This window comes from Sinohyriopsis cumingii, chromosome 15 (assembly GCF_028554795.1).
Source record: "Sinohyriopsis cumingii isolate HCF-2022 chromosome 15, ASM2855479v2, whole genome shotgun sequence".
In the NCBI taxonomy this organism is placed as follows: Eukaryota; Metazoa; Mollusca; class Bivalvia; order Unionida; family Unionidae; genus Sinohyriopsis; species Sinohyriopsis cumingii.
In genome coordinates, this window is record NC_142975.1 from 72499955 (window position 1) to 72523151 (window position 23197).

General features: G+C 40.9%; 1 protein-coding gene across 2 annotated transcripts in view; it reads right to left on the reverse strand.

The window, feature by feature from the left end:
- LOC149782057 (protein mono-ADP-ribosyltransferase PARP12-like) overlaps positions 1 to 5243 on the reverse strand; it is a 28142-nt gene extending 22899 nt beyond the window's left edge. The window contains exon 1 of one of the 2 annotated variants that reach the window (XM_089933483.1): positions 4492 to 5243. In XM_089933483.1, the coding sequence (XP_089789609.1) occupies positions 4492 to 4667 (176 nt within the window). In that variant the 5' untranslated portion in view covers positions 4668 to 5243. The remainder of the gene's footprint in view (positions 1 to 4491) is intronic. The other variant, XM_089933482.1, reaches the window with a different exon arrangement.
- Between the last annotated feature and the right edge of the window lie 17954 nt (positions 5244 to 23197).

Sequence of the window (23197 nt, forward strand, 5' to 3'; positions counted from 1 at the left end):
TAAAGTCATGAACAGTCAGCTTAATCCAAAGAATGATCACTCTGGAACACTGTAGTTTTCTCTGCATCAAGTGAAAAAGCATCTTCATTCAGACCAAAGAAATCAAAAGGAGTAAACACCAAGCATTGCACTGCATCGTATATATTAATGTAAATTATCACCATCACATTGAACAAAGAATGAAAAAATATACCAAGCAGCATAATGGCAAGAAAATTAATTCAGAATAAATACATCAATTAGTAAACGGTGCTAAATGGTTTAAGAGCTGAGCCTAAGAATAAAGATGTGATATAATGTGGGTTTTATGCAAGAAAACATGAATTAATTTTGGTACATGATGTATGGTACATGTACTTTGAGATTCACAGCAGATCTGAACCATTGTCAAGACGAATTCACACAACAATTTGGTACTGATGATTATCACAAATCAAAGTGGAATTTATATATACATTCAGTACTGAGGAAGTGAATGTAATCATACAATGAAGTTAGAAATATGTACATTGTTAATGTGAATGTAGCAGGAATGCTGAATACATAATTTGTTATTAAGTGCATGAGGGATTAGCAGAACTTAAAATTCTTGCACTCAGGAGATACTGATTGTAAATGAGGCTTCTACTGAAATATTCAATTTCTTGGATTTTTTGGTATATTCGTTTTAAGTGGCAGTCCTTTTCGCAATATAATTACAATGACATGAGTGATTGTTGTTGTTGTGGGGTTTAACGCCATTTTTCAGCACAATAGGCTATACATGGCGGCCAGTATTAATGGTGGAGGAAGAACCTGGAAAACCCCGGAAAGAACCACCGACCCATGAGAAGCTACTGGCAAGCTTTCTCACATGCCCACATTGGCTGAATCTTAGACTCGAACCGCCGCAGACAGAGGCGAGATGGCAGTGATCCGTAACGAAGAGCGCTTTAGACCACTCGGCCACTCGGGGCCCCAAACATGAGTGATAAGTTTAACTGTTAATCAGTCACATTGGCTTCATGCCTGCTGGTTTAAATCTAGGCTTTAACATTTCCGCAGATTGGCTATGGCTGACCAAATATAAAAATGGGGTGCATCTTGATGGAAAATGGGGACTCGTGTCATGGGTTCACATTACATTTAGAAAGGGTGCATTAAGGATTTCATGTGTATTTGACTTGAAAGCTTGGGCCACTTAAAGATCTGAAACTGATTTATAAAAGTGAATGTATCCTTAAACAATGATTTTGTGATATATTGTGTATTGTCAGGCAAACAAATATATTAAACTTTGTGTTTCCAATTGCACTTGTTTTAAAATTAGGGTAGGTAGGTAATTTTTTCAAACATCACACACACATATATATATATATATATATATATATATATATATATATATATATATATATATATATATATATATATTACTAAGCACTTTAACTTAATAGTCCAAACTGGCTCAGTCAGATGCACAAATCAGCTTCAGGATTGTTATTATTTATTATTTACTGAATTTTCTTTAGCAATGGTTACCCCTGGTTATAAAGAAAAAAGAATGCTTAAATTTCCTGAAATTGATTTGTGCATCTAATTAAGCTAGTTTAGCCCATAACTTAATGCACTCAGTACATTATACATACTAATCATCATTATATATATATATATATATATATATATATATATATATATATATATATATATATATATATATATACAGGGATGGTCCTGGCTTTCAAAAAGCTGTCGCCAAAATAATCGCCAACCTCAATATTTTGTCGCCAATTTTCAAAAAGTGTCGCCAAAAAAAGTAGTGTACATTTTTCCAAGTGTTAATTTAGTCTATTAATGTAACAGGCAATGAAAATTACAAAAGATGGATTAGTTAATACTTTAATTACAACAAGCATTAACAAAATGTTACAAAGTGTTACATGAAGATCCGTCGCGATTTTAGGGCTGCCCACTTGTTGAATGCAGTTTCAGAGTCTAATTTTTCACATCTGTACATGCTGATTCTCATTAAATTCTCGAGAGATGAGATGCAGAGCTTATTTCTGATGTCAGTTTTTATGAGGTTCATCTTACTGAATCCACGTTCACAGTCCACAGTGCAGACAGGTGACACCAGTAGTCTCTCAGCAGCCCCCCCCCCCCGCCCCCCCCACCCCCCCCCCCAATGGCTAGCTTCACAAAGCTTGTAGCGAATTGCTTCCTAAATCCCAAGAATGACCACTGAATGCTGTATAAATTTTCTCGACAAGAAAAATAGGATCTCCATTCCCACGAATGAAACTTACACAGTCAACACCTGGCAATATTGGACCGTATATATAAGCGTAAATTCACACCCAATTAAGGGATTCTTTCACTCCTGTATTTTGAGAAATAAATAATTATTATTAATTATGCAAAACTGTTTTGTTTTGTTTTGTTTTTTTTGTTTTTTTTTTGCTATTTCTTGTTGCGGAGTTTAAGTCTCTGCAGCCGTAACACGGGACTGATGGCAAAAGAAAAAGATCAATGAGTAAAATGCTGCACTGGCGACAGATGTTAATTGTGATTGAGATTTTTTCCATTTGCTTTGTATTTATACACAGTAGTCGGTACTTCAAAGGTTATCAGTTTTCTATGAAGGTTCAGCAAAACTATTGTATTGGTATATGTATAAAAAATAAAAAAAAACAGAAGGATTAGCCATACAATTAATTGTATCTGTTCTATTCGCGTCTTCAGAAGTCGGTCAGTTGTAGGTATAGTGCGGTAGCATGACTGACTGTATCGCAGCATACAGTACTCAGCCCAGATGTCAGCATAAGCAGATTATGATGTAACAATGCACTGTAAAGATAGGGTTGTCAATAAGAACAAAGGACCGTTTGTGTAACTGATTGATTCCAATGCATTGCTTAGTCAAGTTTATGGGTTCCTTTCGTTCTGGCTTTAAATTTATTCAGTCCAAATCCATGATTGTATGTACAAATTAAATAACCAAAAAGTATGTCGCCAAAAAAATCGCCAGATGGGATATTTTTGTCGCCAATAAGGAAAAAAAATCGCATTTGCGACATTGGCGAAGCCCAGGACGATCCCTGATATATATATATATATATATATATATATATATATATATATATATATATATATTGTTTAAAAAGAAATTCATTTAAAGTGAAGTGCTTGTTAACAATATATGTATATAGACTAATCATTTCGGCCTCTCTCTCTTTAAAAACCTAGCTCTTTGAAACCCTTATCTACTACTCCATTTCTGTCTATATGCATGTCTGTCTTTGCACTTCCAACTATAGCTAGATTCCCTTTTTCATCTACATATTTATCTACATGTATTGTTTACATGAATAATTTTGTATCCATATAATTATCCTCATATAGTTTTAGGGTTCCAACAGGGAAAAAAACACAAATAAAAAGTTATAATAAATAATAAAAGATTTCCTACAAAATTCACATGCTTTATGGGTTTTTTTTATAACTCATTCTGGGATGTTGTTTGGGGCATCAAGCATATGTTTATCACTGAAAAAGTATGATATACCCGTACCTATTAATTTCTTATAGAGAGGCTGAGTGAATGAAATAAAAATCAAGGAATTTTATATTTTGCTGGTTTACAGACCATGGATAACACTTGCTATAAAGTTTTAAAAATAAATAAGAGCATGCTATTAAAAATACATCCCTGACAACAAATAATAATTTTAAATACAATCGTCCTTTCAGGGAATATATTGACCAATTTGAAATCCTTATGAATCATTTTTATTTATCCATCAATAGATGCTTACCGATAAGGTCACTAACGGGCGATATTCTGCCCATTTTGCCTGGACGGTGGGCAACCGGGCAGTTTCTCTTATATGCGACCACCAAAATTGACCAGTTTTAACGAAGTACACCGAAGCAAAATCAGCTTATAAATTACAAATACAAATACTAACACAAAGCCTGATTCGCGTTCTCCTTTTGTAACAGTATCTTGAGATTCAATGAATTTATTTCAACTTTCAAATACCATATATGCTCAATAGTAACTTTGCCAGCATACCACAAATATGGCTGCTGATGACGTAATTCGGGAACTGTCTATTGTTAAAGGGGGTAATCCCTCCCTCTATACTTGTGTTGTTGTATCCAAACATTCATATACCAATACCTCTCATTTACCTACAGATATTGGTACATCTGAGTTTCCTGAATTAAACCAACAGCTTTAAAAAAACTACCTCCTGATAATGTTAGAGAATATATATCATCTTATTTGTGCAAGCTTACTATAAAGTACGTGTCTATAGAGACAGATCTAATTACAGTCGATTTGTGATTGGGTATAACTGTAAAACTTGCCGCTGTGTGGTTTTGTTGCCAACATTTAGTTTCAGTTTTTGACCTTGTTCCAAGAAGCAAGCAGGAGAACAACCATCACGTTAAATTTTATGATTGAATCGCATGTGCCATGCCACGGTCCCCCCCCCCCCCCGCCCGTACCTTTCTGAATCAAAACTTGCGGCTGTTTTTCTAGGGTCCCGGGAAAACTGAACTTGAGACCGTTGTTCTCTACCTTTCGTCAAACACTTACCTGGTTTCACTACTACTTTCGTTTTCATTTTGTGACAAGGCCTCTCGTAATTCTGCGATGATTTCTCTGGGAGGTCTTCTGACATTTATACCGCACCGACTCAAAATATGTTTCACCTCATGATCAATGTCGTGATTTCTCTTACAGTTCTGTCCAAATTTGCAGTGGTCCATGATGTAATGCTTACATATATGTAAAAATGGGCAACGTTTTCCATCTTGCTGATTACGGCAGCCGTTTTCAAAATTGTAATGTACACATATTTTCGGAATTTCCATTGTAAGAAAAGAGTGTCCAATATAATTCGGAGAAAGAGTATGATCTCTGAAAACCTAATCGCTAAGGTATAAACTTGTATACGACACTTTACAATTCTTCAAATTTTAAATAAATTCCTCCCACTCGGCACGAGGATCACCTGAAAGAATGACATTTGATCTCACCTCAGCGTCATAATTATGCAGCAGTGCCCGGATTTCGGTTGTGTCTCGCCACTCGATCCCTACATTGTTAAAGCCTTCAAGGCTCTCAGGCGTTAACAACGTATACGAATTATTGATCCCACAGTTCTAAAACTAAACTCGCAGCCTTAAAAGACTACTTCAGGCGGTAATGAAGACGGTCCTGTTATCGCATCATATTAATTTATCCTAAATTCTATCATTATCAAAGATACACACCATGAAAACACTCCATTTCACAAATTCTCTTTCTTCAAATCAGTAATTCATCATAAAAATCCTTACTAACCATTTGGACAGGGCATAGTCTCTCTCTCTCTCTCTCCAAAACTTACACCTCTAAAATATTGTTGAACGATTTTTTTCTTTTATAAATAAATCGTTCGCTGATAAAAAAAATAAAAAAAATCTTGAGTTGACTGAAGCTATTATCCTATTTTGCCACTGCAATGTGTCATGGAAGATGTTTCAAACATTAGATCTACCTTTTTTTTTTTTTATAAAGAAAGCGCGTCATTCTTGGAAAAGTAGTACCTTTGTTTCAAAGGCACTACTTTTCCAAGAATGACGCGGTGTTATTGCACTGTATGACCATGCCTATTGTAAACTAATTTTGGTGATTTTTAAAAAAAAAAAAAAATCCTGCCTGTAGGTTAGTGGAAATTTAGCATCATTACTTGTAGCGTGTGCTGCCATAAACATGGCATATCTTAAATTTTGGGATATACTACAAATGTTACTTGCAGTCAGTTGACAATAAATATAACAGTAGTGAATAGGGATACTATAGCGTCAATGGGACTTAGCATTAAAAACACCCCCTGGGAACATATAGCGTCAAGGGAAATTTAACATGGAGAAAAATCGTGGGAACATATAGCGTCAAGGGAAATTAACATGGAGAAAAATCGTGGGACTGTTGAGCGTCAAGGGGAATTGAACATGGGAATAGGGACTGTATAGCGTCAAAGGAATTTAAACAGGGTGGGACTGTATAGCGTCAAGGGAAATTGAACATGGGATTTTTTTTTTTTTAATTTTTAAAAAAAAAAAGGGGGTAGGCAATGGAAAGTCATTCTCTTTTCGAGAAATGTGGGTGGCCCTGAAAAGGGCCTTTGGGTTTCTTCTGCTTCTTCTTCTATTTCCTCCATTTCCTCATCCAGCCCCTAATCTTTCTCCAAATTCCTTTGTTCTTCCTCTTTTCTTTTTCTAGTAACCAGTCTGGGTGACCCATAGCCATGAACTTCTCTTGTATCTTGATCCAATTTTGATTGACTTTGTCAAATGCCTCTTTCTTCTTTATTGTTTCCTTATCCTGTCTTTCTTGACTCCATTTTTCTTTTATCTTTTTCACCTCTTCAGTCATCACTTGTTTCATTATTTCTTCTCCTTTCTTCAACCTGTCCAGCCCCCTCTTCACATATGACAACTCCGTCCAATACACTAAAGGTTCTAGGAAGCACCGGACTTGGATGACATAATCCAGTGCTTCCTTCAAACTCCCCACTCTGACATAAGGTGGGTCAATAAATCCTCTTGATTTGTTGACTTCATCTTCTATCATTCCTTCTATTATATGTCTGGCGGCCTTTAGACGTTCGACTTGACTGGTTACCAAGTGTTCTTTATCTTCATACTTCCATTCCTTTTGTATCCTTTCTATAGCATATTCTGCATCTATCATCCAGAAATAGATATGCCTCAATTGATTAAATAAATCAGTCACTTGCGTCATCTTGTCTAGATCATTCTGTAGAATGGTGCGAACGACTAACTTTGTAGGTTCTTATAGTTAAAGCGCGGACGTGAAGGAAAACATCCCTCCTACTTCCTCATTTCATATAATAAAACCCAAACTATACTCTCCACATACGCTAAGAAACAATAAACTAACCCATAATCTACTATTCACACAAACTTACGTGAGCTTTTACGAACACAAACACTAACACACAAACGCATACACTATAAATGCATTATGACTCCAAGCTAAACTGGGGACACCACATAAACGAACTAGTCAAAAGGTGCAATAAAGACCTTAACCTCCTTACAACCCTTAAAGGAACCACCTGGGGATCCAATCAAGAAACCTTACTAGCATTATATAAATCGTTAATTAGATCTAAACTAGATTACGGATGCCAAATTTACAACTCGGCACCCCAAAATAACCTCAAAAAACTAGATAGCATACAAAGAAAGGCCCTAATTATTTGCACTGGTGCACTACCATCCACATCACTAGTGGAACTTCAAATCTTAACTGGAGAACTGCCGCTCCACCTTAGAAGACAAGAACTCACCCTCAGATATGCAGCCAGGCTAACAACACACCCCGACACACACCCCACCCGGCTAGCTATAAATAAATGCAACATACCTTTTAGAACTAAATTATCACAAAACATACCAGCAGGGAAATTAGTCCATCAGTTAGTTGAACAACTTCCTATAGACAAACTCCAAGCAGAAATTGCAAATCACTATGACAAAGAACCATGGATAAATATCAACCCCACAGTTAACACCCTCATTACGAAATATGGCAATAAAAACGAACAGGAACTCAAACTAAACACAATCTGTACAGAAGAAATCAACTCAAAATATTGCAACTACATTAAGATTTACAGTGATGGGTCCAAAATTACAGAACCACCCAGAACAGCAGCAGCTTACGTAATCCCCGAACTTAACATTAAAGTAGGACGAAGACTACCTAACCTCTGCTCTATATACACAGCTGAATTCTGGGCCATACTTGAAGCACTCAAATGGATCAAAGAGAACAAAATACCCCAAGCGGTAATAATAAGTGACTCGCTAAGCGTCATAAACTCAATACTTAATAACAACACCAAATCAAGAGAAAACTATCTTAGGCAAACCAATTTATTGTTAAAAATACTGAACAATAATAACTTACAAGTAGAATTTATGTGGATACCATCCCATATTAACATACCAGGTAACGATATGGCAGATATAACAGCTAAACAAAAACTAAACGAAACCACTCACATCAACCTAGATTATAGCATATGCGAACTCAATAGCATATCTAAAACCCTCATTGATAATAAATGGCAGGAATTATGGAACACAAGCACTCAAGGCAGGAAACTAAAAACCATCATTAAAGAAGTATGTAGAAATAGGAAACCACCCAAAACAAAAGGCAGTGAACAAAAATTTATAAATAGAATACTCACGGGCAAAACCAAGCTGGCTAACAGCTTCGGACAGTACATAGGACCACAACCACATAACCCTAACTGCTACCACTGCAGGGTCCCAGAAGACATAGAGCATATTTTTAACAAATGCCATACACTTGAAAAAGAAAGGGCTAAGTTTAAAGTTAAACAGCATAAAATTGGATCCCCTACAACATACCCAGAATTCTTGATGAACACAAACCCCAATATTAATCTAACATTCAAAAATATCATAAGTTTTATACACGAATCCAATCTACTCAAAAAAATCTAAGAAAGTAAATCAAAGACCAGTTAAAAATATAACAAATCACTGTTTGGGAATTATGACGGCCGGCTCGGTCTCGTGGGTTCACAGACTGACACAGCCGTTCATAGCCCGAATAATAAAAACCAGTTAAGGACGAATATTACAAAATCACTGTTTGGGAATTATGACGGCCTGCTAGGTCTCGTAGGTTCACAAACTGACACAGCCGTTCATAGCCCGAATAATAAAAACCAATTAAGGCCACAAAAAATTAAAATAGGAAAATAGGAATTAATTAAAACAGGACTCCATAATAATATACAAACAACCATAAAACAAGTTTTCATTCCAAACCAATAAGATAGGGAATCGAAATAAATAAGGAATTCATGAATAATAAAAAAAAAAAAAAAAAAAAAAATACTCATAACCGTCTCCTTGTCTCTTAAACAACATCTGGCTGAACTTTTAAATCAAGCTTCCACAGCTATTTCTACTAACATACTCAGCCAAATCCAGGCAATGTTGACAGACGACACTGAAGAATTTGAAACTTCCACGCTGGCAGCGGCCCTGGAAGTATCATCATCCAGCGGCGATGAAGCTGATGAACCTGCACCACCTAAACAGAGTGGAAAAAAGGAAGGCTCTGTCTACCGGAATATCGGACTGGGAAAGGCAATTGATGATATCAAAAAAGCGGGCCACTTCGTCAATGCCACAAGACCGGGTGTCCTAATGTGACGTCATCGCTGCCGACCAATCGTGGCGGGAGTCACATACTGCTTGGTTTGACACCTGGGGCATTTCAATCCAACTAAGAAACACGAGTGTGTGGTGTGACTATTCCCACTCATGTCTATTAGCCTTTCAGTCAGGTTGTTAAGGACTAGTTAGTCCTACACCTGAGTGGCTAAATTAAAAAGTACTCTTTGAGTACATAAAAGCCTGGGGGATGAGGCTCCTTTTCTTTCCCCCAGGAGTAATTAAAAATCACGCAGTGCGTGAATAAAAAAGTGGTACATGTTCAAAAGAACGAAAACCACTATAATCCAACTAACGAACGAACATACACTATGAAAAAAGAGTCAGTGTTTATATTCACACTACTCTACCTACACACATTGGCAAATTGATGGTTATTTCTTTTCTAGAGTATTGGGTAGCCCTGAAAAGGGCTGGGTTTTTTGTGAACTTCATGGACACCTGGTTAATGATGGCACCTTCCAGGCCTGGCGCCACATACACATCTTGTCCTCCAGTTGCTTTTTACTTTTTTTGGGGAGAGAGCAGAGGCAGGATAAATAGCTTCAGAATCCCAATTTTCTGTCTCTGGGATTCTGAAATTTCTTCTCTCCTTTTCCTCCTCTTCTTTGTTTCTTCTCTCCTCTTCCTCTTCTTTGTATCTTCTCTCCGCCTCTTCTTTGTATCTTCTCTCCTCCACTTCTTTGTTTCTTCTCTCCTCCTCCTCTCTCATCCTTCCCTCTTCCACAATGGCTTCCGCGGCCAGTTCGTTCAACAGGCGCCTGGCATATTCCAGATGCACATGAAGTTCCAACAGTTTCGCTAGTCTGGTGTTCATTCTGGTGTTGATCAATCAACAAGGTTAGCTGGACTGACGAGTGACTTTTAATTTATACTAAAAGCGCGGACATGAAGGAAAACATCCCCTTAAAAACATAAAATTGATCTTACCTAGATCATGACCAACACAACGCGCGGACCTAAAAGAAACACTCACTTTTTTATACTACCCATTCCCATTCTTAAAAAAAAAATTTCATTAATCAATTCAATATACTATTCACATACGCAAAGCAATCCAATCAAACCCCAAATCTACTCTCCCCACACCTCAAACACCAAAAAACATGATCTTAATCTACTATCCACACCAACGTACGTGAGCACTTACTAACACCTACACTCACATCACAAAAGAGTCAGTGTTTATATTCACACTACTCTACCTACACACATTGGCAAATCGATGGTTATTTCTTTTCTAGAGTATTGGGGTAGCCCTGAAAAGGGCTGTTTTTTTTTTTTTTTGTTTGCTATGGCAATCTTTTAGTTTCTAAGAATGCGATGTCCTCTGAGGATAGACTTTCTGGCGATAGGTCTGCTTCTTCGGAAAGAGAAGAAGAACTCTTTGGTGTCGATACGACAATCGACAAAGCCTCTGTCAGGTTCAGGTTGCTAATGTTGCTGCTGCTGATGCTGTTGTTGTTGTTGTTGTTGTTGCTGTTGCTGCTGTCTCTGAAGTCTGTACTTCTCTGTCCATTCTTCTTTCTCCCTGTTTACTTCTTCTCTGAAGAGCTCTTCTATCAGATCTTCAGTGACTTTTAACATTCTCACATTCTCTATCTCTTCTGGCTTCGGTATCAGACTGTGTCTGACCCTATGCAAATTCACGTAGGCTTCGTTTAGCTTAGCTAGTTTGGAGCACATCTTCGTAGGAGGATGAGTCGACAATGGATGGTTAGACTGGAAACTGCCCCCCGGTTCTTAAAGTCAAAGCGCGGACGTGAAGGAAAACATCCCTCCACGGTTTTCGAGCCGATACGTTCAATGAGTGACATGAGAGGGATAGTAAGTAGTCAAAGAGCATGAATCAAACATTCTTATAGCCAAGCAAACGACAAAGGCATTTTTTCAAAACACAACATTTTTTATTCAAAAATCACTTAACACTAACCAACAACTAACATTTTTTTAACAATAATAAAACATTATAACATCAAACATTTTTTTCTAATCACTAACATTTTTTTCAATTCACACTCTACTTTAAACAGGGCTGACAACGTTGTGAATGAAATTGTGATTTCCACTGTTGGAAGTCATTAGACCATTGATGGACACTACGTTTCCTAGCTTGAGACAAAATATAAGCGTAATGGTCACAAAACCATTGATCTACTTTCACATCATTTCTAGAAGAAGAACGAGGATCAAAATGAGTCACTAAATGTTCTAAGGAATAGCCCAGGCTGCGATGATGCAGAAAATACACACAATATTGTCCACACACCAAGGAATCTGTGCCTTGTAATTTCACATTATTGAATCGGGTGGTCTGAGCATTTCTTCTCATTAAGACAATGATATCGTCTTCCAAAGGGGGCAATCCCTACGAATCGAAATATTCCACACATCCTTCTTGAGGAAAGTAGACGGCTACCCAGTGGGTTCCTGGGAGATGACTGTCGTCCGTGTTGATCACGTAAGCTAGATGGTCTTGAGGTTTGCGATGAGGGAGTTCATCTTTAGCACAGACGACAGGATTCCAAGAAGCCGTATACGAACTGTGGTTCAAAAGTTAATAAAGTTCCCAGGTATCAATGTTTTGTGTGGTTTTTTTCTTCTTCTTCACAGGTAATAATAAGTCATCAATTCGATCCTGACATTTTGCTTGAAAATGTCTGACAAATAACCGTTTCTTCGTTTCGTCTCCTCACTTTGACTCAGGAGAGCTTCGATACGAACGATCTCTTGAGTGGTTAATGGTGGACAAGAATGTTCACGCAAGTCTTTATACCACTGGTGCAACACGTCTTCGTCCGAGATGAGACTCCAAGCATCGTCCAGATACTCGTCCAATTTTTCTTCTTGACTCAGCATCAGGCATTTATCGTGTTGAATTTGACTGGGATGATCATTTTGACATCCATAGCAATCTTTCTTGATCAATTCCGTCATTTTTTCGACCAAGTGTTTGGCAAAACAGGAGACTAAATGGGCTTCTTGTTCTGGCCATCTTGACTTCATCATGATAACTTCTTCTTTTTCCATGGTCTCCTCACATTCCATCTCCAAAGTTTCTCCACTAGGTAAAGAGGCATAACAGTCTTCCATAGCTTCTATTAGTCTAGAATGACTTCTCTCAAACTGTTGATTTCTATGGTATTATCGAATTCTGCATACAGGATGACGTTCACCGTGTCTGGTAGAGCATTAGTAAATTGAAGTTCCACACGAATCTGGCCGGATTTTATAGGGTGGAAATGTCCCTCGTCGCTGCCTTGGTCTGGAGTGAAATCGAAAGCCCACAAAGCATAACCTCCTGCGTAATCTTCGTACGTAATGCCGTGACTGGTGTTGGTCCCTAATTGTCCAGTGGCTTCGTACAGGGACAAGTACGATCTCAAGTAATTCATCTTGGTAAAGTCAGGTTCGAAAGGTCGGGTACACAAGGTCTTGCCATCGCGACTGACTTCGATCTTGGACACGTCAAAGTGTCGAAAGTTGAAAGGATTTTCAGCGAAGGCTCCGTTGAAGGCTGAATTCTCGACCATACCAAGGATAAAACGTTTGGGTAACTGTCCTTGAAACAGATGATCTTCGATCATGGATCGCTGTCCCTTGGGAATGGTGAAGGTTTTCACTTCCACGCGACGTATCGGATACTTGGCGGTCGTTCTGCTCAACGTCTGACTGATGTCGTTTCCCACTTTGGGTAACACTTCCACGCGTCGTACGTAGAGTTTGGCCTCCTCGATTTTGCTTTTAGCAGTATCAGCCATCAAATGGAAAGCGGCACTGCTGCGATTCAGTCTCAAGCGGACATTGACCCCGTTCAGCAAATATTTCTCTTGCAACCACATGTCCAAATGCAAGCGATCCATCAGTTCTAAACTCTTTCCACCTGTGATTTTGTTTCGTCTTTCCTCAAAGCCGTCATTGTCTTTATCTATAATGTCAAACTTGGTCGCTTCGTCAGGTTCCCATAGCACACAAGCATTGAGATGAGTGTTCTTGGCATCTATTCCGTACGTCAAGAGATTTTCCAGGTAGGCACGATAAGGGTAAGTATCCATGCTGCTGCTGACCAGTTTGTTATTCAAGTACAAGTCCACTGAGCTGAACAAGGAATGCATGAAATTGTTGACGGGAGCTATATTCTCAGTGTCTTCTACTGCACCATTCTCCTTATCTAGAACTTTGACTTTCAAGTACAAGTAACTGCTATTCAGATCGATGTAATCTTCGGGCTGTCCTTTGATTTCAAACTCGATGGGAGCGGAATCCGTCAAAGAGGAGACGGGGTGAAATTCCACCCATTGGGATTCTTGCATGGTCATCATCGTGGGGGGCATGGCAAACAGATCCAGTTCCGACTTGGAACAAGCGCAAGACTCTCGGTGCATCATTTTGTTTCTGTTTTTTTTGTTCTTTCTCAATAATCGAAAACGTCTAAGTCTCGGACGGTTCTTCTTTTCTTTGCCTTTCTCGCTTTAGACGTGTGAAGTCTGGTGAAAGGGTATTTTCTTCGTCGTCTCTTTCTGCCTTGTCCTTACTGAATGCCTGACTCGGTAGCGTGCAGGGCATTTATAGGTGTGTCTCGTCGGCCTAAAAGGTCTTTGCCCGTTTGCAGCAAGACATTTTTGCCTGCCCTCATGAAGGCTTATTTAGGGTTTTGTTTGTCGATGATGACATTTTGGACAAATTCTTTGCCTTGCGTCAGTGCCGCATCTTTCAAGGCGTGCAATCCGCGTGTCACCATCGGTTTCAACACTGGGTTCACCGAACGAAAGGCCGATTTTAACATATCTCCTAAACCGTGTCATCGCTGTCGAGCAACCCCTCGGTACACTGGATACATAACTTACGAATCGTGAGAGAACCGTTTTCTAAAATGGAGTTTCACCGTGACTTTTCCTTTGGTGAATGGAATATTTTGTCCCAAATCTCCTTTTATAGTAATGTTGACCGTGTCCAAATACGACTTGCTGACAGGCAAATAGTGAGGATGTACAAATGGACGTGATAAGTGTTTCCACCTTCCTCGTCAGCGTTGGTGGCAGAATCCACTTTGAAAGGAATGACACGCAGTAACGGCACGGAGGTGTGTCCCACCACGTTGTACTCCACCACATCGGAATACACGAACATCAAATTCAGTCCTTGATTCAGTTCTACCGGGGTACGAAATAACTTGCTAAAAGACTCGTTGTCGTAAACGATTGGTAATTCGCTTTTCTTGAGCATGGCCATTCTCATGTCCATGTCTCCGCCCAACATGTCAAACAATTCAGGACAAAATAAGAAAGACATGATTTTACCCCCCTCAGGAAATTTCATCAGGAAGCGACGAGCTGTTTTGTGGTATTCCAGGGTGACACTTTTTTTGACATGCTCCAAAGCTCTCAGAAACACGACATTAAACTTGGTGGCTATGGTGCTAACCAAATGTTGACCACTAAAATAATAGCCTGGGGGAACGAACAAGTGATAGATAGTCGACTTTTGATTTTGTGTACGGGATTTCTTGTCATATTTGACATTCTTATCCAAGTACTCTTGCACTTGCTCGTCATAAACTTCCACATCAAATTTAATTTGATTGGCAAGGACATTGAGGACTTGGGTTGGGTGAATGATTTCCACTAAAGCCACTTCCCAATGGGCTTCGTGATCTAAGGGGATGGCCTGAGGTAATTTGGCCGCGTAACAGCACAACGTGTTGTGGGGAAACACCTCCATGGAACTGTCACTGGGTAAGGTTAAGTAAAATTGGTTTTGGTAACTCATAATTCCAGAGTTCTGTGGCTGTCCGAGGGGTTACTGGACGTCAGAGGCGTGTCTCCGCCTAAAATGGGGTTCTGGTTGTGGTTGTTATTGGAGTGGTGACTGGCACTGGCACTGGACAAGGTTCCCGTGGTTCCCGTTGGAGGAGAATTTCAGGGAGGGATTGGGAAGCAGGTAACCGATGCAACTGCTCAATAAAATGGTCCACAATTGTTTGTCTCCTTGTTGCAAACTCAAATTGGCAATGGCTGCCCCGATGACACAATACACCACGAAGATTTGGCAGAAAAAGACGATTTGCGTTTTAGGCATACGTTCTCCGCACCACACCCACAAGGGTTGTTTTTGTAAATCTTGCACAGAAGAACTAGGTGAAGGAGTGGTCGACGTAGCTGCGTCTGTGTGAAAGGGCATGATGGTCACTTCTTTTTATAGTCGATGACTTGCGAAGCGTCGATCTAAGAATCAAAACTGGGTGGATATCCTTTCCAACGTACTTTCACTTCTTTGACACGTCGTTTGCCCACTTTACGGGTTCTGCATTCGAGAATGCTTTCGATGTCGTACACGTCGTCTTCTTTTTTGGTGACACGTTGTAACTCGGGCAAATAAAACGTTCCTTTGAGCACTTCTCCGTTCATGTCTTCCAATTTATAGACGGCAGGATGACGACCATGCACTCGTCCAGTGACACGAAACAATTCGGTGGTCCAGTTAGGTAAGTAACCTTTGTCGAAAGTGCGTTTGGTTTTGCCAATGCGCACCCAATCTCCTACGGCCAACTCTCCACTTTTCTTGGGGACAGCCCTCGTCGTCGGAAACGTACCAAACAGACGCTCAAACACCAGCACTTCGTTGTCTTGAGTCACGTCTTGCGGGGCACGTCCGATGCTTCGATGGTAAGATTGGTTGTACGCTTGCACCAGGTGCGGTAAGATGTCGATGTACTTCAGAGTGTGGTGATGCATAAAATATTTCCACATGCGTTCTTTCAAAGTGCGTTGAAAACGTTCCACGATGCTGGCTTTGGTTTCGGGATTCTCGGTGGTAAAAAAATGAATGTCACGTTTCTTTAATTCTTTTTGGAAAGCTTGGTTCAGAAATTCGGTGCCTTTGTCCGTTTGCCATCGAAGAGGGTGACGACCGCTTTGTTTCAACACCCGCTGCAGGGCTCGCACTAACTCGCTGCTCGATTTGGAAGTCAAGGGTACGACCCAGGCAAATTTGGAAAAGACGTCGATGACACAAAACAGATATTTGTAGCCACGATTGTAGCTGGCCAAATGAGAGACATCGGCTAAATCGGCTTGCCATTGATGATCGATGCCTTCCACTCGGGTGCGACTTCTGGCAAACTTGCGTCTAATGGGTTTGTGTAAAGTGTAGGTAGCTTGTTCTTGTAACCATCGTTGCACTTGAGGTAAACGGAGACTTTTCAGTCGAGTTTTGGCAGCACGATACAATTTTTGAACTCCTGCGTAACCTGCAGGATGAGAGGGATTGTAGTAAATGCTGGCTAACACTTTTTCCATTTTTTGTGTTTGTTGGTGTGTTAATAAGACACCCACTCTTGAAGGATGCTACTCTTTTTCTCTTGGGGTACTTTCTTGGATTGCAATGCTTTGCGTGTGCGACCGGCAATAGGTGTCGAGGAGGAGGAGGAGGATGTGTGAACAGGGGGTATCGGTTCTTGTTTCACTTCTGTCTTCACTTCTGTCTTCACTTTCTTTTTCTCTTGTGAGGAAGAAGGGGTGGCCATCATCTTTTTAATCCATCCAATTCTGGAGGTAGGTGGTGTTGTTAACTTGTGTACTTTTTCTGGTGGAGTTTGAAACCCTTCTTCTTCTTCTTCTTCTTCTCCTTTTTCTGTCTTGGTCACTGGTAGTGGTGGTACTGGTACTGGTGATGGTGCTGGACTTTTCATCAAGGTCTTAAAATCTTTCAGAGTGGGTAGAGCTGTTTCGTCTAAAGCTTTCTGGTGAAAGAGTTGCAGTCGTTGCAAGAGTTGACCGTACTTTTGCGATTTTTCTGTTTCGGACAAATCTTGGCGATCCAACAAGAACTGCAATTCGTGTTGTAACTGGGACATCTCGCTCAAATTGGGATTGGGAGGTAAATGCGTGGTGCGTTGTTCTTTTGCCAACGATAGTATTCCATCCATCGTTTGTAAGGCACTAAAGCTAGTTTTCGTCCTTCCATGGGGTTGTCAGGGGTCGATTCTGAGATCTTGGGACTTCAGAGGGCCTTTTTATCTTGCTCCCACCAGTCCTCCCAACATGGTTCCCAAGACTCCTTTCAGTATGGGTCCTAACAAGAGGGGTAAAATGCCTCCACGTTGGACGAACATCTTCTTCTTTTGACGAATGGGAATTTTCTTTTGAACCATTTGGCGAAGAACGTGACGATGTTTGCCTAAGCATTGTTTCTGGTGTTTGGACAAAGGGATCGTGCCTTTCAAGACGTTCAAACAGCATTCGCACACGGTATCGATGACCTCTTTGGAGGCCGATTGAATGAGTTTTTTTCGTAGAGGTGGAGAAGCTTTGGACAGGACAGATAACATGTCCCCATGTTTGACTAAACGAGGAGGCAGTCCTTTTCTTTTCTTTCCTTGGGGTTGTTTAGAAGAGGGATGTTTTCTGGAGGGTGACATCTTTGAGTCTTCAGCACCAAAAACACTGATACCCTACTTGGTCATAGGCCTTTTTTATACTGGAACGCGTCGCCACTGATTGTCTTTACGTCGTATCAATTTAAGGACAGGCATGACATGTCGTGCAGGGGTACGTAACGGACTAAATCAAGCCAGTTCTTGCTTGGACAAATCCAGTAAACTTTGTAACATGCCCGATCTTTCTTGGACTTTGATTTTGGGAGAAGGTACTTTGTGAACAGCAGCCACTGCCACTAAATTGGAGGGTCCTGCCACTGGGGAAGTTCTTTTTGGGGTCATCAACGGAGACGTTCTTGGTGTGATCAACGTCTCCAAGTACTCTTCAGTTCTTGGTGTCATCAACGGAGAAGTGGATGAACGTGAGGCTGTCGGAGACGCAGTCACCGCCGTGGCAGGTCGTAGTTTGCGAGTGTAAGGTTGCGTCCTGGCCGAAGAAGTGCCTCTCTTGCGACTAGTTTTCTTCTGTGGGCTTTTCTTTTTCTGGGGACTTTTTCTCTGTTTCTTTTTCTGGGGGCTTCTTTTCTTTTTCCGGGATGGTGTCTGGTAAGAGGAGGGTCCCGCCACTGGAGAAGTTCTTCTTGGGGACCTGGTCTTTTTCTTCTTCTTCTTGGGGCTTCGTTTGACATTTTTCTTAGGGAGAAGTTTGGGGGCATTAGGATCCCATCTTAAGAGAGAGCGAATGATGACCCCTCCTAGAGTACCGCTCCCTCCAGGTTTCAAAATGTTTTGTTTTTTGGTTTGAGTGTCGATGCGGGGATCGGCCAGTTGGACCAAAGCGACTTTGTTTCGATCGAAAAAGCGTTTGGTTTGATGAGGAATCTGAATGATTCCTTGGAGTAATTGACGTGCCGTCACCGTGAACCATCGTAAGACTTCTTTGAGACTAGCTTCTAAGACACGAGCTCGTATTTGTGGATTTTTTTCTCGACTGATGCCATACAAGGCACGAATCAATTTGACGGGAAGATGCGACTGAAGGGACGTCATGTCCAAAATGTGTGTGAGACAGACGAAAAGGGTCTGAGGTTTTTATAGATTTTTTTGTGGAGTGAAATTAAGTCGAGGACAGAGACGTGTACAGGACAGGCCCTCCGTCTTGGCACCAGTGGTGAAACAAGTGGGTACGAAATCGCAAATCATCGGGGGTCGTAGGTTTCAAATAGGCGTGTGGCGTTTGAGTGGCATCGTCGTACGCCTGAGTCAGCCAAGGCGTTCCTAACTGTTTGGCTAAGACTTGCACTTGCGATTTATCTCGAGGGCTTTTAAACAAGACCACGTAATGCGCATTGAGACTGATGGTGCGGTGGGCTTTACTTTGTTGAAACAAATTTTGGGTGATGTAAACGACATTGGCATTACGATGATGCCCTTTGCGCGTGAACCACAGTTTTATTTATTCTTCGTCTTCTCCTAACATGTCGTCAAAAATGACCAAATGGGTTTGACGGGAGTCAGAGACGATGCCGTCGTCTTCTTTAGGAATGCCTTCCACAAACACGATGGAATCGCCTTGACTTTCTCGCAAGAGGCTGTACGCCGATTGCCACTCTTTGTAACACCACACGATCCGCTGAGGTGGCCGATCGATCAAATGATGTTTATGTTCGATCAAACGTTTGACGAATTCGGTTTTGCCTGAACCGCTAGGTCCAGCAATGAGCATGTTAAAGGGATGGCGAAGATACAAAGCTTCCCAACTGGCACGATCTAAGTGTTCGTCGATGACTTTGACAGTAGAGGAAGAGGGAGCAGAGACAGCAGAGGTAGCCATAGTGTGAGAAATGTCACTTGTGACACGAAAACAAACAAGACGAGAGTTTATATACTTTTTTCAGGACACGTTTATTGAATGTTTCAAATATGAACAACACGAAAGACAAAAATACATAAAACCAAAATAGTGATGTACAGGAATAAAAAACACATCAAAACGATCAAAGTGGAATATAACCAAGTCTCTGTACAACATGTTTTGGGTAACCAAGATGTCCTAGGGACAGTGTGTAATGTTCTTACAGTCTCTACATGAGGTATTGTCACACAAGTGTCCTCCCGGAATCACTTTTCAGGAATGTCCATGACAGTCCTGTCCTGAAGAGAGTGGTTGTTCTCGGTGACGGGTTCTTCTGACACTGTCACTAACACAGGTTGAAAAGTAACTTTTTTCCTTGAACAACTCTTGTGCATACTGGGCCACTTCTTGGGTCCAAGCCTCAAAACCCCATTTTTTCCAGTCACGAACATCTGTCCAATGAGGGTGTAAGTCACAAGCTACACACACATCGTCATACACGTCTTCGGTAGCTAAAAGTTGACGAATCTTTTTTTCCTGTTGAGGTCGAGAAGTATCCAGATGAAACCGCAAGGCTTTGAGCAAAAGGAGTCTTTCGTGACCATTTAAGGCCATTGGGTGGTAAGTACTGATCGTAAAGAGTCCACAAAGAATCGGCCGGTAAACGAAATCCCAGAAAACAAGTCACTAAGACACACACCACTTGTCGACCCAAACTGAATGGATACAGTTCTTGTAATAATCGATGGTAATGATCCACGGTTTGAATATGGTCATTGAGTTCCTTCCACGGAATCTGTTCAATCACTTGTGACATAAGCCGTGGCATGGATTCCTGTTTTTGTACTCTCTTTTTTTCGGAAGCAATACACGTACATTCTACCCAGACATCTTCGTTCTCCAGTAGGAAATCTAGAATACTGTAACCTACAGTTCAAACTTCGATTAGAAGTTTTCTCTTCCACTAAGTAGATTCCACGTAACATATGTTGGTAATCCTTTAACTCGTCTTCCTCAATACGTTGCTCTAGGTGAATCTCGAAGTAACCAAAATGATGAACATTTCGTTCATTCACTAACTCACTAACAAGGTCTGACCACTGAAACAATTTCTGACGAATCAGTTCTTTTATACCATTCAGGTACCAGTGGTTAAAGATCTGGTGACGTAACGGATGCAATTGTTCTTTACGTTTGACTTGTATTTTCACCAGCTCTCGGTAAATCCTTTCTCTCAACTCCACAGGCAAGCCCAAAATATTCTCTTGTAAAGTATCCATAAGCATATACACTGTTTTTGGAATCCTTGGGTGGTGGCCAATAGCCTCGTTTACCTTTGTGCCTGATGTAATATTCACTCATAATCAGTCTTCTTATACTTTGGAACAGAGCATAATTTAAAAACGGTTCAATAACTTTGCGTTTGCGTTTCACTTGTATTTTGATCAGTTCTCGGTAAATGCGTTCTCTCAACTCCACAGGCAAAACACGAATGTTCTCTAGCAAAGTATCCATGAATAGGTCAGTCCGTACAATTGACAATCTTCTCCTAGAGCAAAAGTAATCCACATAGTGATTAATTTCTGACCACTGCCATGCAGGGTAACGTCCAAGAATGTCACTGAACTCTTTTGATGTAAACGGTCTAGAGTAATACAATAGGACGAATGCACACTTGACCCAAAGGAATCTAACACACTGGTTGACTTTTTTCACTTTCCTCTTGTGAATTTCTTGGCACAAAGGTTCTACAGTCACCCACTGAGATTTCACTCTGGCAAGTCCCTGCCAAACTTCCTTGTAAATCTTCTCTTGCAGTTCTTTAGGTAATGATTCAATATCGTTTTTGAAATGAAGTTTAAATACTGGTCTCGGTGATGTCCAACATTTGACTCCTAGCCAAACTGGTTTCTTCTTCGTCAACGACATGGTAAGTTACTTTAATGTCTCGGTCCCACTAAGGGTAAGTAATGACAATTCGGTGACCATCGAGCATGTTCTACGTAGGCCGAATCTTGTGGTTCCCAGTAATGAAGTGACACACCGCAATTGAAGAAACTTGACTTTATCTCCTTCGCCCAAGTAGAAAAATCCGGCTCTGGCTAATTCTTCGGGGGTCGGTCCTCCCAGATACTTAGGCCATTTTCCTTTGAACGATTGAAGACGATTTTCAAACTCGCAGTATTCCGACAAACGCACAGGAAATGAATATTCGTCTTTCACAGGCTCGTTTCGATGAGGGTTGAGTGACATGGACAGGAGTTTGCTCAGGGCTGGATGACATCCGTAGGGGGGTAGACGTGAAGGTGAACATTCCCCTTTAAAACGAAACCCAGTAAAATGTCCAAGAGGACGAGTGGCATCGCTTTCGCATCCCTCAGGTTTGACACGCACAGCATCACTTTCCATGATAGGGGTAGTGACACTAAAGTTCCCATGATGCTTTACGGCATCGCTAAGGTCACAACGTACAGCATCGTACCCATCGCAAGGCTCACAATCGCATTCCACTTCAGAAGTCCCACACTTGAAGTGTACCTGTCTAAACTTGTTTTGTGTTTCTCTGAAAGTATTCATCTTGTTCGCTCGGTCTTGGTAGTCCCAATGAACTATCGATCTTGCCTAGGGTTCCTTTTTATATACAGACCAATACCGACGTGTCCATACGGCAAGGTGAAATGATTGGGAAGTCGAACTCGCTTCTGGTACACGATTTGATAGACTTTTTCCAAGGGTCGACTGACGATGTGGTGAGTGGGTAAACGTACAATCTTGTTGGGTTGATAGGTGGTCACTTTAAAGTTTCCATCCTCTCCCGATTGCAAGGCTTCTTTCAATACCCCAAAGCTGACCACTCAACTGGTACGATAATTCAGAGTCAATCCTTTCACTTTACACGTCGTGTGCACTTCTCCTTGTGGGTCCCGGTATTCGTAGCCGTAATTTTTGGGACCGCCACTGACGAAACTTAGAATCTTGTCGTCGGGATGCTCGTCTGTCCAGGCTCCTAAACGGTCTCCTTCGACGTCAGGGTTTTGTTGACTCGGGTGATGAACGTAGATGCAACTGTCCGTGTCAAAGTACAGGACGCGTTCCCCTAACAGTTCTAAAGCTTCGTACAATTTTAAGCGAGCATGAGCTGTCACGTAAGCCGCAATGATGACATTTCCAAAAGGGTCGTCTTGTACAAAGTCCAGATCTTCTTCGTAATTGACCAAGATCAAATCCTCGCGAACGACGTCCACGTGTTTCATGTATTTGGTTTTGTCGTGAATCATCTGGAAGTAGCGGGAAGGTTCTGTCAAATATTCCGTCTTGGGTAAACACGGTCGTTGTGCCATTTTACCCCACAAGCAATTTAACATCACTTTGGCAAACGATCGCCTGCCTTCGTTTTTCTCGATGTGATCTAAAGTGATGCCTTCTTGTTCATTGTATTTCTCTTTGAATTGTATTTGGTCTTCGGGAGTGTGGCACCAGGAAGGATAGCCGCTGGCTTCTTATTTCAATTTCAAAAAAGCATCCACGTAGTCGGCGAAAATGCCTTTCTGACTGGGGTCACCCTTGTGGTATTGTTGTGTCTGGGGAAAGTGACAAATTTCGTACACTTCTAACAGTTGGTATCCCATGTCCAGAGCTTTGAACAATTCCACGCTGACCCACGTCCCCGTCAAGGCCCGTTCTTC